The 16,562-nt window shown below is 44.3% G+C and overlaps 1 protein-coding gene across 6 annotated transcripts in view; it reads right to left on the reverse strand.

Moving 5' to 3' along the window:
* apba2b (amyloid beta (A4) precursor protein-binding, family A, member 2b) overlaps positions 1-16,562 on the reverse strand; it is a 70,056-nt gene that overhangs the window by 8,488 nt on the left and 45,006 nt on the right. For 4 of the 6 annotated variants that reach the window (XM_055921234.1, XM_055921232.1, XM_055921233.1 and 1 more), the window contains 6 exons: positions 12,079-13,435; positions 10,199-10,279; positions 7,590-7,629; positions 5,170-5,315; positions 1,795-1,830; positions 353-439 (listed from right to left, as the gene is read on the reverse strand). In XM_055921234.1, the coding sequence (XP_055777209.1) occupies positions 353-439; positions 1,795-1,830; positions 5,170-5,315; positions 7,590-7,629; positions 10,199-10,279; positions 12,079-13,413 (1,725 nt within the window). In that variant the 5' untranslated portion in view covers positions 13,414-13,435. Of the gene's footprint in view, positions 1-352; positions 440-1,794; positions 1,831-5,169; positions 5,316-7,589; positions 7,630-10,198; positions 10,280-12,078; positions 13,436-16,392; positions 16,438-16,562 lie in introns of those variants that run through there. The other 2 variants (XM_055921236.1, XM_055921237.1) reach the window with 2 other exon arrangements.

Consider the following 16,562-nt stretch of genomic DNA (forward strand, 5'->3'; position numbering starts at 1 on the left):
AAAGCTATGTGTGTGTGTGTGTGTGTCCTAAATAATTTGGCCTTGGAGTCGAGATGATTTCTGACTAAGAACTATTGCAGATGGATTGGGTTGGGAATCAAACGGGTTGGGATACAAAGTGTTTAAAACTAGCTTTCATCTTCCTGCTACGTCCCACTTTATTGACAGTTGTCCATAGATGCTTTCTGCCTTTAACGTTTATTTATCTGTATCCTCGCTCAGAGGGAGATCAGATGAAAAAAATATTAAATAAATGAATGATCATCCAATATCCGTCACAAAGGTCACTGAGAGGAGTTGCGTGGCTATAACCCCACTGCATCTGATTGGTCCTGTCAGGGCCTCTACTCACCTGTGTGTCTGCGTTGAGCACTTTTATCCTCAGGGTGGAGATGAAGAGGTCCACCTCTGTCAGTGTCTGCGCATCCCCCTCTGGGCTCTGGACGGAGACAAAAGAGAGACAGGTGTGTCAGAGTCCCCCCTGAGGCAGGAGAGAGCGGCCCGGGTGCCCGTTCTGTAAGCACCCTGGCCGGGGGCTGAGGAGAGCTCACCAAGTGCCCACGGTTAACAGGCTGCCCTCTTTAATCTCCTGTTGAGAGCAGTTTTAAAGCTATTTCTTAAATCATGTAATGATGTTATAGGTTGGGCCCCCGGCGGACTCCTGGCAAGCTTACAGTAGGTGTTCAGTCAGTGCTGGATTATGGCTACACCCATAGAGAACAGCCATAAAACGTACATTCATATTCCATCTCATAATCTGAATTATAACACATTGTAACACATTGACATCTACTAAGGGATTGGTTAGTAGCATTGCCATAGGATGTTGTTGTTGTTTATTGAGTGGTAGTCATGCTCACATTGTTCCACACAAAATGGGTCTCTGAAGGCTACTATATCTATACAAATGGGGACTAGGCTAAGTGACTAATAATATTCATTTTCGTGATAAATGGTCATGTGACTGCGCATGCATGACTGCATGGAATACATGTGGAATTAAAAACAGCCATCTCTGTGACAGACAGAGCCAGCATCCACATCAGAGCAGAGTGGAAGGGATTTGAGGCAGCAGCAGTGAGGGCTGCTCAATATAGTCACAGAGTGACCCGGTTGGCTCTGGGGCTTTACATCAATAGGTCCGACATGATGTTGGTGTGTTGAGATTCGGCACAGATGAGAGTAGGCGCAACATGGCAGCTAAGCCATTACAAGCTGCCGGATGTGTATGAATACCAGTCCCAGGCATGTGGTTTGCATTCACGCTAATCACCACGCACTGCGTGTTAATTCAATCACGTTTGATTTAGGTTAATTAACTAAGTACTGATGTGTGTATAATGAGCAGCAGAATATACACTTTTTTTTCTTCTTTTTTTTATTTTTTAAATATGCAATATATAATGAAGCAATTGATCTGATGATATGTCTAATAGTATTAATTAAAATTTGTAGTAATTCTGTGTAGGCTAGAATATTTCTTTGCATCATCAATATCATCAATGGATTTCATGTTTGCTGGCTCTGATTTTCAGAGCACAAGCTGCAGGGATGTTCCCAGAGTTCACACAGTCCAGCTTATCAGTGATGCATGCCGGGTAATCAGATGGAGCGGGATTATGGAGATTCTCATCATAACTCTAGTCACCTCCTCACACTCCACGGCTCAGAGCGTGTCAGGGTGAGACAGACAGACAGACAGAACACACAGATGGAACAGGGAGCCGGAGGGTGAGGGTGGAGTCAAGGTGGCCCCTCTCTCTGTTCTTATCAGATCAGATTGTTTTTACACACCGCCTTTTTCTTGATTTTGGCAGCCTTCTGAACCCTCTGGGAGGAGACGTTGGGACAGAACAGGGTCGTCAGACACGGGACGGGAGGAGCGGCAAAAACACAGGGCAGGAAGTAAAGAAAGTAAAAGAAAGTAAGAGACAATAACTCAACCAAACAGCAGGTGTATCATTGCTCTGAAAAGGGAGAAGAGCGATGGCACAGCTGTGTTCTGCAGAAACAAATTAAAACGGCAATTAAAAGGATCATAATTGCTATTTTTCTTTTGAATACAGCAAATCATAAAGACATGCAAAAATGAGTTGATATCACACCTTAATATCAAAGTAAAAAAGGAACTTGAGTGTAGCATATGCAAATACTCTATCAAAGGGCTTCAGGTTCAAATGTGAAGTCAAGGCAAGACATCCTCGGCATACCTTTCCTGTCCACAACACATTCTTTCAGAAAATGGGGAGGAATTACAGCAGAGCCCAGCATATTGAGATGACTTGACATGTAATTTAAGGCAACACAATGATTTAGTCCTGTATTGACGTCAGTCACCATCGACCCCAGAGAAATGGGATGTCAAAACGGACAGTTGGTGACTGAGTGGTTTTCAAATGGTCTAAAAACAACATATTGAGAAACCTACTGTAGGGTGGCTGACCAGAAAACACTGACAAACACCGATTCAGTTATCTCAGTTAAGATTCCGATTCAGTTCATTCAGATTCTGTTAATTCAGTTAAGATTCAGTTAATCTCACACCTCCTGTGCAACAGACTAGGTATCCCCCTTTCCCAACACTGAACCCCATAAAAAGACCTTAACGCTGCATGTCAACTGCACAGGACCAGAAGGAGGGTGTGGTGAATTCCAGACACATGTTTGTGTTTGTGAGCCCTGAGCTGAAACTGGTTCATCTGTTCCAGTCCCATCCATCATCAGTCAGATTGACTCCGTTACTATGGCTGCCTGAGAGAGTTGGTACCACAGCTCTCTGCAAGCCAGCCAGTCAGGAGCAGAGGAAGGGTCAGCACTCTCTCTACCGCTTCACCATTTGCTGAGACGCAGAGCAGAGGGCATGATCTCGCCTCTCAGTCGGGTCGAGCAAGTTGGATGTTTGCATGCTGCAACTATTACGTTTATTTGTGTTTGTATGGGAAGCAGAGCAGAGAACGGCCTTCGGGGTGATGATCCTGGGTTGTTTGTAACACATGTACACCTTCTAATCTGAGTCTTCCAGCTACATCTACTGCATCAAATCAAGGCAGGCAGAAAAAGGAGTGGGCGATGAAGCTTCATAAATATTACATCAACATGATGGGAGCATGCCAAAAAAGATCTGTATAAATAAAACATACGACAACGATTTTGTGTGTGTGTGTGTGTCTGGCATACTTTGTTCTCTGTAGCTTCAGACTAAATATTGTGGACAGCAGTGTAATTAATCTGTGTGGGGGTTGTTGTTGGTGTGGCTAAGATCTGAGAACTATAAAATGGTACCGAGGGAGGCAGACAGCACAGAGCACCCTGCCCAGTCCCAGTAATCAGGGGTTGGTGTGTGAAGAAATGGTAGCTACCAACACATAAAAGAGCCCAATCCCCTGTGTCCAGAGTGACATATGGCCAATTCATCTGTAGAGAGACACATCATCTGTAGTTCCTCCTCAGATGAGGGCAGAGAACAAGTGGCATGCTTCCCGATGGCCTCCTCCACAGCTAAACAGCCAACATAAAAATAATGAATAGGAAAAAAAGATAGGATTTCTTTTCACTGGGATGGATGGAGCCAGATCCCAGCAGCAGTGGAAGGGAGGCAGGGGCCTTCAAGACTCAAATGTCCCTACAAAAGCTGCCAGATGGAAGGGTCACATGAAGCAGACTGCTGCTGGACAGGAGAGTGTGCCACTGTGTCACACTGAGCTGTGGGCCAATCTGACCCACTGAGCTAACATATACTCCCATCTCTGCTCTGCAGTGACTGGCAGGCCTTGCCACAGGTGGATGTTCCTAAAAGTAGATCCCAGCCAAGTGCCACTGTGAGTTAGGTTCTAGAATATTCATTATACAGCCCAGCACATGTTTTCATGAGAGGGAGAGGAAATGTATTGTGCCTGGACAGTTATTTGAACATTTGGTGTATCATCTTGGGTTGTATTTTCTTTGATCCAATAGGTACAGCTCCTAAAGTCATGTATAGAGTCTCAACAATGGTCTCAACAATACATTGTCAGCACACATGAACTCGTTCAAAAACATACACATTTCACTGCATAGGAATGCATACTGTGCAAATACTATAGTTGTGATCATACTGTTATCAGACTGAGGGAAAACGGCCCTTGCATAAATGGCCTTTCAAAAGCTAGACTGCCAAAAGCAATCATAACTCCACAGCTAGTTGAGAGCCAACCAGTAGTGAAGTGATTGGAATGCACAGTGGCGGAGTCTGTTTTGAATATGGCCATTCTCTCTGGCTGCTCCCCATCAGTATTCATAGCAGACAATAAATGTAGAAAAGGGGACGGAAATGGAAAGGGAAACATAACCTCTGTGAGCCAGCAATCCATTACCAACACCATGTGACACATGCTTTACCCCAATCTGACCCAACTGGTGCACTAATGGACTGCTAATTCTGTCCAAATCTCAAACTGCTCTGACTGGGGAGATAAACAGCGTTGACGTCCATGTGGATTTAATAGGCCAATCTGGACCTCACTTGAATTAAAAAGACCAGCACCTTGCACTCACATTTGAAGTCCATTTATAAAACTGCATTTCTCTCTGCCAGATTGCAGACTATCTACAGCAAGAGGTTCCATTTAGAGTGCTAATTAAAAATGTTTCCAGAGGTTATGTCAATACTCTGTACAAGCTTTGATGTCTCCATCAGTTTTTATATATGCCTGAAACATGAATATAAGTTTATTCAAGATATACTAGAACTACAAAGATTCAATCATATTGATGAATATCTTAAAGGCTGTTTCCTCTATAGCGCATCATTAAATCCTGACAGTATAAAAATCAAACAGTGGGTTGTAAACAGAGCTAAAAGGACTGTAAACTAACCCACTGGGGAGGAACATGATTACACAGTACCAGTGTGTCCTACAGTACAGTAGCAATAATCCTACTAGATTGGACACTGTCTCCTGGGGTGTAAACAAACACATCAGACACCCTTCACTCTGAATCTTTCAAAACGGTTCCTAGAGTCACAGTGAAAATATACCAGATCAAACCAACATCCATATGAAAAGGAAGGAAGGGAAGCTGTTTGCGGGATTTGAAACGGGTGGTGCAGTGTGTGTGTGTGTGTGTGTGTGTGTGCGCATGTGTCTATGTGTGTGTGTGATGGAAGGCCTGTCTGCTGTCTGTCCGTACCTTGACCCGGCTGACAGCCTCCTGGGCCTGCATCATGCGGATGTTCTTGGATGGGTTCCTCTCAGAGAGCAGCTGGGTGGAGCCCAGGTAGTTAGCAGCAAAGATGATGCCATCAATAAGATCTTCTGGCTCACAGGGCCCCGGAACTGACAGAGGGGGACAGGGAGAATGGATGGACAGAGAAACAAAGGAGCAGGAGAAGATAAACGCTATTAGATCATATTTCTTTTGAAAAACAAAGAAATCTCTGTGTTCTAGTTAAGCTCTGAGTTGAAAGGTCATATACGTACACTACCGTTCAAAAGTTTGGGGTCACTTAGAAATGTCCTTGTTTTTGAAAGAAAAGCACATTTTTTGTCCATTAAAATAACATCAAATTGATCAGAAATACAGTGTAGACATTGTCAATGTTGTAAATGACTATTGTAGCTGAAAACGGCAGATTTTTTATGGAATATCTACATAGGCGTACAAAGGCCCATTACCAGCAACTATCACTCCTGTGTTCCAATGGCACGTTGTGTTAGCTAATCCAAGTTTATAATTTTAAAAAGGCTAATTGATCATTAGAAAACCCTTTTGCAATTATGTTCGCACAGCTGAAAACTGTTGTTCTGATTATAGAAGCAATAAAACTGGCCTTCTTTAGACTAGTTGAGTATCTGGAGCATCAGCATTTGTGGGTTTGATTACAGGCTCAAAATTGCTAGAAACAAAGACCTTTCTTCTGAAACCCGTCAGTCTATTCTTGTTCTGAGAAATTAAAGCTATTCCATGCGAGAAATTGCCAAGAAACTGAAGATCTCGTACAACGCTGTGAACAACTCCCTTCACAGAACAGCGCAAACTGGCTCTAGCCAGAATAGAAAGAAAAGTGGGAGGCCCCGGTGAACAACTGAGCAAGAGGACAAGTACATTGGCGTGTCTAGTTTGAGAAACAGACGCCACACAAGTCCTCAAATGGCAGCTTCATTAAATAGTACCCGCAAAACACCAGTCTCAACGTCAACAGTGAAGAGGCGACTCCGGGATGCTGACCTTCTAGGCAGAGTTGCAAAGAAAAAGCCATATCTCAGACTGGATAATAAAAAGAAAAGATTACGATGGGCAAAATAACACAGACACTGGACAGAGGAACTCTGCCTAGAAGGCCAGCCTCCCGGAGTCACCTCTTCACTGTTGACGTTGAGACTGGTGTTTTGCGGGTACTATTTAATGAAGCTCCCAGTTGAGGACTTGAGGCGTCTTGTTCAGTTGTGCACCGGCGCCCATTTATTGCTTCTTTAAATCAGCACAACATTTTCCAGCTGTGCTAACATAATTACAAAAGGGTTTTCTAATGATCAATTAACCTTTTAAAATGATAAACTTGGATTAGCTAACACAACGTGCCATTGGAACACAGGAGTGATGGTTGCTGATAATGGGCCTCTGTACGCCTATGTAGATATTCCATTTAAAAAAATCAGTTGTTTCCAGCTACAAGTCATTTACAACATTAACAATGTCTACACTGGATTTCTAATCAATTTATGTTATTTTAATGGACAAAAAATTTGCTTTTCTTTCAAAAACAAGGACATTTCTAAGTGACCCCAAACTTTTGAACAGTAGTGTATGAGTATAGGCAGCCTTCTGTACGTACAATTTGAATAAATAAAACACTTAAATTCTGTAGCTGTTGGGTATTATGCTGAGAAACAATCCCGGCGGAGGCTTGAGCACTGTTGTAAATGGCCACAGGTGGGCAGGGAGCTGAGAGAAGCACCAGGGGATTCATGTGCCCGTGTGATACGTAGATGTAGACTCTGTGACAACCACTGAGGGATACAATGCACTGTCATGATATCAGAGAAAGTGAAAGAAAGAAACAGCTCAGCCTCCAGGAAGCCCTGCCGTTCGCTGCCCAGTGGTGAGAGGGGCTTGGCGAAGAATGCCTTGAAAACTTCTCGAACCAAACGTACTCAGAGGCCTGGGCCTGGCCTGCTTAGATAGAGCCCTCCCACATTGACGACTAACTCACTGACACGTCTGACATGATGGCTCTCAGGTAAATTGTCCAAATAAAGATAGTGAAAAATATATATTATCATTTGTATTTACTTTCTTGTTTGTCTTCATTTTCAAATGCAGACTCGTTGATCTCTCTCTCTCAACATGTTGCTCTCATGCAAAAGCTGCAAGCTCATTATTTTCTCTCCTTAATACTCCATGATCTGCCATTTTGCAACTAGATTTTGAGTGGTTATTTAGGCGCTTGAATTAGAGAGACAAATCTAGTATCCTTGAAATGAGCAGATCCCTGCACCCAAAGTGATATAAGCCTCTTACAGGGAATATCTGTTTTTGATGTTGTGAATTTGATTCATTCTTGTCTTTTGATTTCACCCTCGAGATAAACAGACGTAGAGGTGCCTTACCATCAACAAAGCTGGGGAACGATGCAGCCTTCTTTGTTTCCTGAAAAACAGAAAGTCTTGATTGAACTCTCTGAATTAGTAAAGCGAAATGAAATATGCATGATGTCATTTCATGAAACTGAAAGGAAAATCGCCTCTCTGCAAGGCCTTTGGCTTCCACAACAAACCAACAAACTCCAAAAGCTTCATTCTGTCAAAGAAGACGAAATATTTTTGAACATCAGTTCAAAGTAGCCAATGAAATTGATACAAACCCTATTCATCAACAGAGGAAGAAAATGTAAGAAGCGATGCAAAAACTGAATACATAGAAGTGTGCTACACTCTTAGAAAACAATGTGCTATCTAGAACCTGAAAGGGTTCTTCAGCTATCCCCATAGGAGAACCCTTTGAAGAACCCTTTTTGGTTCCATGTAGAACCCTTTCCATAGAGAGTTCTATATGGAACTAAAAATGGTCCTACCTGGAACCAAAATTGGTTCTACCAGGAACGAAAAAGGATTCTCCTATGGGGACAGCCAAACAACCCTTTTGGAACCCTTTTTTCCTAAGAGTGTATAGTAGAGATCAAAAGGAAGCACAACTTTATGGCATCGACCTCTTTGTAAACAGTGGTCCATGTTAACATGCCGGGTCATGACATGACTAACTCTTCAGATGTAAAACACTACTGTATATCAATACTTCTACAGAGCTCTGCATGAGAGAGCCACACATTAAAAGCACTCCGAGTAATGGCCATCACTTAAAAGTCATGCCACTCAAATGGAGGGTCCAGGCTGATATATGTGTGGCTGTTCATTACAGTCTGTTAGGAAGGCCCAGGAGCATTATCAAACCACTTAATAACTTAAAGGGAAACAACTTCCTAGTATATATATTGGTACATGTATGCTATAGTGGCCTCCCACAAATATATACCCAGCTGTTGCTTTGCCAATACTTAAATCCTACTGTATCATACTAGATGACCTTTAAAGTGAAGATGTGCCTTGCTCTGCAGTTCGGCTGTGCTCTCCAGGCTTAGTGGTGGTGTGTGAATGAAAGCCTGGCCAGACAAAACCATGTTAGTATGATAAGACTGGGTTGGGCAGAGGAGAGGGTTCCTATGGAGGTTGCGCAGAGCAGAAAGGGCTTTGTCTCAGAGCGTCATTTGAACAGTCAGGTCAAGGTTGCGTGGTTTTCTCTGATGTAAACACAGCTTGCTGCTCCCAACCAGTGGCTTGACTGCAGAGTCAAAAAAAGGGCACAGCCAATTCCCTTCCTTTCAGAGCAATGGAAGTGAGGGATGAGGATAGCACCATTGTATAGAATGTCCCTGCGAGAAATGTCCACAATAATAACAGTGGTGATTTCCTTAAGAAAACTGGACAACCACAGTGTGTTACCTGGAGACAGGGACTTCATTCATTCATAAACACAGTTAATTGATTCTCATAAATCCTCTGGCACTGGCCTTTTAACCATCTCAAAGCCTAAGACCAAGAGGCATGGAGAGGCAGCCTTTAGTTATTATGCCCCCAGCCTGACAGAGAACCTGAAGGGGGCCGAAACTGTGGACTTATTTTAAAGAGATTTTAAAACACATTTTTAGCTTTGCTTTTCCTTAGGGTGCTTTTTAGTTGTTCAGTTTGTATAATTAAAAATATATATATTGTGTTTGTTGTGTAGTAAATATGTGACACACCACCTGTATTCGGTCTTACGTAGCAAAATTTGAAATTGTGTTTTTTTTTTACATTGGATAAAAGTAGAGACTCAGAGCTACAAAATGGTATATCATACACTGCATTTCAGGAACAATGGGGAAGTAATTCTGCTGTGAAAGTTGATAAACTTGTAAACTCACTTTTGAGAAAATGGCCTTTGAAAGTTTTGGTATCTGGTGAAGAGCTCTTCTTTGTCTACACCCATTCAACATCGTTCACACCCTCTTAAGCATTAGCCCCACCCCTCTCGTTTCCCCCTCGGAGCATTCAGAGCGCACACTTGACGCTCTGGCCAATGATTAGTTTACCTCTGGATAACATGAAAACAGCCTAACCAGCTCTGCTGGCAACAATTTTATTCTGCTTTTTTGCCGACGTTTACTGACACCGGCCATATTCAACGGGTGTTGTACACTTTAGCTTAAGAAATGTAGCTAGCTAGCTAGGTAAACAATTAAACTAGCTAAGTAAACAATGTGTAAGATCACACACATCACGTTAGCTAACGAGCCAGCCAGCTAACATTAGCTAGTTAAACAACAATGAACATAGTCCCAAATCATGTCGTTACTACCCTGCATGAATCTGCTGATAGCTAACCAACCAGGTTCAATGTTAGCTAAATAACCTCTGGGATACAGCTTTAATTCTTTATTGTTATTATTATTATTTTTCTTCCTGTAAAGCACATTGTGTTGCCTTCCATGTCTGAAATCTGAAGTATAAATAAAGATTGATTTGATGATAAATAATCTGTATGATAATAATCTGAAGAAAATCCCTTCACACCCATGACACCGGCTCTGAAGGACAAGCACAGGACAGTAATAATACTGTTATGTATTCCACATGATATCATCTGTCGCAATAAGTTTGTACTGCAGACAGAGACAGTTTACCTCCGGGACATTGTTGTTCTCCAGCGGCACGTTGAGGTCAGAACGCTGCTGTTTCCTGGGATGCTCCACGCCGTTGGTCATCTGTGGAGGTGAAACCAGGGGTTAAACAGGGACCAGCGGGCAACAGAGAGTTAATAACACATTTCCAAGCAGACAGAAATGAAGGGAAAAAAGGACCGGTTCCTTAGGGAGCTACAGCCAACAAACATTAGTAATACTGTCCGATACATTTCTCTATGGGTCGGAGAAAAGAGAGTAGTTGTAATAGTGGGGGGGGGTAAGGTCATGCTATTACTAGACATGAATTGAGTTCAGTAACACGTGTTTCTGTGAATTACACACACACGACGACATGTTGACTTGAATACCGCTATAGTCAGGACAGTTCACATTTACTTCGCAAAGCATGACAAGATGATGAAATTGCTCTCATTTCATATTTACATAACTCAACAATCCTGCTTTTTACAGTGACAGCATCGCACAAAGTCCTGATTAGTATTCAACATCTACACAACAGCTTGAGCACACAGTAATTAATTAAGAATCCTATCCATTTGTTTGACAGGATAAAACAAATCTCTGCCCTGAGGAAGGAGGAAGTATCAAGCCTGAATCTGATGTTATCAAACACTTCAGTGAGCCTTAATCACAGTACCTGAACGCTGAAAGCATTTAGCAAAACATTTACAACTGCTGCGTAAAATCACAAACAGTCACCCAATTTAACCTGGGCAGTAGATGTTTTATTTGTTGTCGTCAGTGACTGTTCTTGCACAGTATGTGCTTGATTACAATATAATCCAGTTATGTGGCCTGTCCAATTTCTCTCCAGCAACACAGTAAAGAGAACACACACAACCACAAGCATACACACATGCACACCACGGTGGAGCAGGTGTGTATCAGCATGCTGCCATCCCATACTGCAGGGCACACACACACAGGCTCTCCCCACACCTCACCATCTGGCTGGGCTGGGGGCGAGCATGGTAGAACACAGAGAGGGGCTTGGTGGAGGACAGGAAGAGGCGTGTGTATGTGTGCGCGCGCGCGCGGCTGGATCTGAATGAGGGCAGTGGGCGTGGGAGATGGAGAGGGGAGCTCAAGGTGTCTGGCTGTGGCTGGGGGATGGGTCTCCAGCAGGGGGAAGGGAACGGCCTCACTACCTGCACTATAGCTAAAATGCAATAACCTGCCTGTCAACCACCTCACACATAATAAATATCCCCCTATCGCAAATCTTGTTTTAATCAGTTCCAATGGCATAGCTCTGCACGAGAATCTGAACATAACCTGGCAGTACATCTTGTGTCTCCAGCTGTGTTAAGCACATGTCGTGACCCCACTCTACGAGGGTGCCTCGAGGGGGAGTGGGAAATGCATTTCCATTTCACCACACACTGTACAGGTTACACACTTGTGCATGTGTGAAACAGGACAAATATAAGCAGCCCCACGATTTGACCTTAAATGTATAACGTTAGTCTATACAGATCTCTCCCTGACGGCATTGGACCATCCCCCCTCCGGTAAAGTGTAAAGAAGGAGAAGCATGGTTTAAGGGTTGGTTATAGACCTTCTAAAATGGATACTTTGGTAAATGCCACAAAATCTAGTCATGTTTATCCGGGAGATTAGTGTTAGAGGCATCAGAATCTTTGAATTGAAAAAACGAAGTCTGAAAATCAGTTTGATCACTCGGTCCTTGATGTCCCTGTAAAATTTGGACGAGAGATTAACGTTGGATTTCTATTCTGACAACCTTCTCAACACATCACCTAAACTGTACGTCTGACTTTTCATTCACATCATTTCAATAGAGGAGATTCAATGAGTGTGTATAGAAAATACCCATCAAAATGGCCTCTCCCTCTCACCTGTTCTTGAGCCCACTGCTGTCGCTCCTCCGGGGTGCGGGAGCGAACCTTGAAGCCCCTCTTGAGCTCAGGGTTGTTGTGCCGTGTGGAAGGGAGGTTGAGGGACTTGGGTCTGCTGTCGTGGCGGTGTGGGGTTGGGGTGTAGGGGGCAGGCTCAGGCTTGGCGTGGGCCTCAGGAGGGTGGTAATCACTGGGTACACTGTCTTGCACCAGCTCGTCAGGGCTCTGGTCAGTGCCACCGCTGCTCAGACTACCCATGCTCATACTCATCTTGATCTCTGCCACTATCTGGTCAATGTCCTCCTCCGCCTCCTCCCCCGTCTCCCCCTCCACTACCACTTTACGGCCACGGTATGGAGACCGCAATTCGTGAACCACGGAGTTCCCATTGTCCTCCTCTGGGCCATAGTAGTCCCCAGCGTAAGCAACCCCAGCTCTCATCTCCTCCTCTTCCTCTGTGGGTGGGGGGGACTCGTGCAGGACGGCGGCGGGGTGGGGGTGGCGGTCCAGGACGTCGTAGATCTGTTCATCTGGGTCCTGCTCCACCACCTCACAGCGCACCTCCCCCACCTCCACCCCTCCTTCTCCCTCCACCCACTCCTCCACCGCTTCCTGGCACTCGTCTGTGTCGCCCGGAGGCTCAGCCCGGACGTGCTGCACGGTGCTGGCGGTGTAGTTAGCCTCGGCCTCGTTGCAGTCAATGCTGCCCTCCAGGTAGCTGTCATCCTCAGGGCAGTAGCGGATGTAGTAGGTGATGCCCTCGTCCTCCTCCGGCAGACCTTCATCATAGTCCTCCTCCTCTGAGGTGTTGTTCACATAGTCAGAGCTGGAGTCTCCGTCCAAGCTGTCAGCGTGGTCATGACGGTGGCCGTGACAGCCTGTATGGTCGTGGTCATTGATGTGACTGTGGACGTGGACGTGGTCGTGACAGCCTACAACGTCGTGACTTTGACCGTGATCGTGACAGTCTGCATGCTCGCGGTCATGGCCATGGCACTCTGCATGGTCGTCGCTGTGACTGTGGTCATCATGGCCGTGGCAGTCTGGGTCATCGTGGTCATGGCTGTGTTCATGCTCGTGTTCCGGCTCCGGTGTAGTAGGTGTGTCCGGACGGCTGTGCGTCAGCTCTGGTTCCAGGCCCTGCTGGCGACAGTAGTGGACCTCCTCCTCCTCCTCCTCTCCCGGCCCCTCCTCATGCTCCTGGCCGTGCTGCTCTGGGGGGTAGGTGGCGGGGCAGGGAGGCCGGACGGGGAGCTCCACCATGCTGCAGCTGGAGCCGCTGGTCCCTGGCCTCTTCCTATGAGCCATCGCTGGCGCTGGCTGCTTACAGGCCATGCATCTCAAATGGTCCTCAGTCCTACAGAACGCAGAAAGACAGAACCACACCATTAGAGCTATACTGCTACAGTGCAATCATCACAAACAACATTTCAATGAAATACAGTGCAGGAAGGCTACAAAGATGAAACGTTTTGTAAGTGTTATGCCCCCCAGTGAGTGAGCCTAATAGACACCGTGAGAGAGTTAACCACTTTGTTGTCAGACTGTGAAAACCTGTTAGGGACAATTACAGATGCACTATGACTGACAGGAAGGAAGAAAAGGCACGGTGGAGGTTTCATTTTCATCATCACATTCAAAACAAAAAGACGTAGTGAGGGAACCAATAAAGGTTTTTGAACAACTGCTCTACCCAAAGTTTACAACCAACTCATTATTCAGTATATATTACCGCAAAAATGGAAGAGGCAAGTGGAAGGGGGAGAAAGTAAGGAACTTGTCTGTCGGCATTGCATTAAAGACCAAACTTGGTTAAAAGAAAATTGTTATGAATTTAAAAAAAGTATACCAGGTTCTTTTAAGGACCAAAAATTGACAGCTGTGCCATATAGATTGCAACATAGTTGGGAAGTGATCTTTGATGTTCCGATTCCATGGCACATGGATCTTGAACTGATACACAAAACGACGCCAGATCCCAAAACGTAGATTTTTTTCAATTTAAATGATTATACAAAATTCTTGCAATCAATAGAATATTATATAAATGGGGGATACATCCATCCCAGCTCTGCAAATGTTGCCGCAAAGAGACTCAGAATCATTAGATCATTTCTTTTGGTACTGTCCATATGTAGCTTGTTTTTGGTCGCAGGTTCAGGAATGGCTGAAGAATTACAACATTTACCTGGAGCTAACTCTGCAGATAGCACTGCTGAGTGATCTGAAAAGTCATAGTCAATCAATCAACAATATAATACTCTTAGCAAAAATGTTTATCTTTAATTTACAATCTTTAGACATTTTGAGAATAGAAAGTTTAAAAGCTTTTGTGAAACACCACAGCACAGTTGAAAAATATATGGCAAATAGAAATCACAACTGGATGGTGTTCAGAGATAGATGGGAGGGTAGCTGAAGGATGGGACTAAAAACAAACAAAAGATTACTATTGTAAAAATATACTATGTCCGAAAAATGTATATAGTATTTATAAGCTGGAAGTAGAAACCTAAGTGTTGCTGTCCATTAGTTTACTCAGATTAGGAGAGGGGTGGTAGCCTTGGGGAAAATAATAAAGTAAAATATTATATATTTCTAAAATATATATATATACACACACCGGTATATATGTATTAACAAAAAATATATATAGTATATGGGGGATTGGAAAGGATGCAGACAATTACATTGATGGAAGGCCCAATCTATCTACAATATTAAAGCTGATCTACCACTTACATAAAAAAAAAAATCTAATAAAATCAAATAAATAAATGGCTTTTAACCACATACACACCCCAGCATCTTACAACTAGCATCGTAGAAGCATTGATCTCAGTATGAAAACAGTTCCAAACCATCATGTGCACCTCATTGTGGTAAAGATCAGGAGAACGAGTCTGACAAAACAAAGAGACTGTGCTCTGTGCATACCTCTAAGTTAGGTCTAACTCATCCTAACATAGCATCAATGCCTTTACAAATGGCTGATACACATTGATTCCCCTGCTGAACACAAAAGCCTCTCTCTTTCTCTCAACCCGCGACTGGACACAGGATCTCTTCACCACTGAAAGACATGATCAATTACTGCTATTGGAGGCAGACAGGTTCTCGAGTAGCTTATCCACACCCACATTTAAGTGCTTACTTAGCACTACTGCATTAGCCTTGGCACAATACAGAACTCTGCTCAATACAGCGCTTTGCATTGAGTTGTGTTTGGCTTGCGGACAAACGTCTGAGGCAAGAGAATGAAACAAAGAGGGAGCCTGCCTTTACCTTAAGCTAATTGGACTTTGAGTCATACAATCAATACTCAAAATGGAGGTCATCTCTACACAGAGGCCGGTGAATATTCACTCCTAGATCGGGAGAGATTGGCGAGATGTTCAGTCTCCCAGAGTATCTGCACTGGTATTGATCTGCACACAGCAGGGTGGAGAAACGCTCGCCTGGGAGATTGGGATCATTCTCCTAATTCAGATTGCTCGAATCATTGCTAGGGTGCGGCCACGAGGCGAGCAGGGAGAGATTACATTGGGGTATTTCTGGTGCTTCTGCACGCAGGGCCCTAAACAAATTCAACAATCTCATTAAAAAGCTATCAAACAGGGAAGGGATGGTATAAATCACGTGAGAAGCCATTAATAGAGGACGCACACACACAAGGCTGTGCCGGCACAAAAACATTAGATGAGTATTAAAATACTGCGATTTAAAGAGAGAGTGAGGGAACACTGACCTGGTGTCCCACTTTCTCTCCACCTCTCCTCTATGTTCCTTCCACCTGTCTCATCTCCACCAGTTGCCACTAACAACTGGCTGCTCTCTGAGGGGCTTTTGTTGTTCCTTTCCCCTCTTCTCTCTGTCTCCCTCTGCCCATATTGACGTTTTGCCATCACAGGTGATTGCAACAGCTAATTACCCCCACTCCAGCATCCACTGGGAGGCAGAGGCCCCCTCCCCACCTCCCTGTGCGTCAGGAGGCTGTGTCTGGGCGTGGATGAGGTGTAGATCCAAAAGCACACATTCACAGTCACAACCCACATTATGGCCATCCATTCAGGTGACTGACTCGGAGTAATACTGCTGATGCTGTTGCTAGACAAAGAAGCTGTTCACTGGAAAGTCTATGGGGAGAGCAAGTTCAAACACATGTACAGAACACATGATTCCCCATTCAACCCAGCTTTCTATCGTTATAGTTGGTACAATAGGAAATATGATAGTTAACACATGCTGTAGATATATGACTGGCAGAGACTCATAAAGAGCAACAATAATAAGGCATGGAACTATTTGTCCTACCTCTGTCCTACCTCTGGTCCTGAGCAGTAGTAGTGTTGAAGAGGGCCAGGCGTGTAGTGATACAGGCGTATTGCCCTGCCTTACCCCATCCCCCACCAGCTGCTCTCCTCTACGCTCCTCCCTCCCTGCTCCTCCCCTGATCCCCCTATTATTTCCAGCATCCTCTAGCA

The sequence above is a fragment of the Salvelinus fontinalis genome, chromosome 4, assembly GCF_029448725.1.
Source record: "Salvelinus fontinalis isolate EN_2023a chromosome 4, ASM2944872v1, whole genome shotgun sequence".
NCBI lineage: Eukaryota > Metazoa > Chordata > Actinopteri > Salmoniformes > Salmonidae > Salvelinus > Salvelinus fontinalis.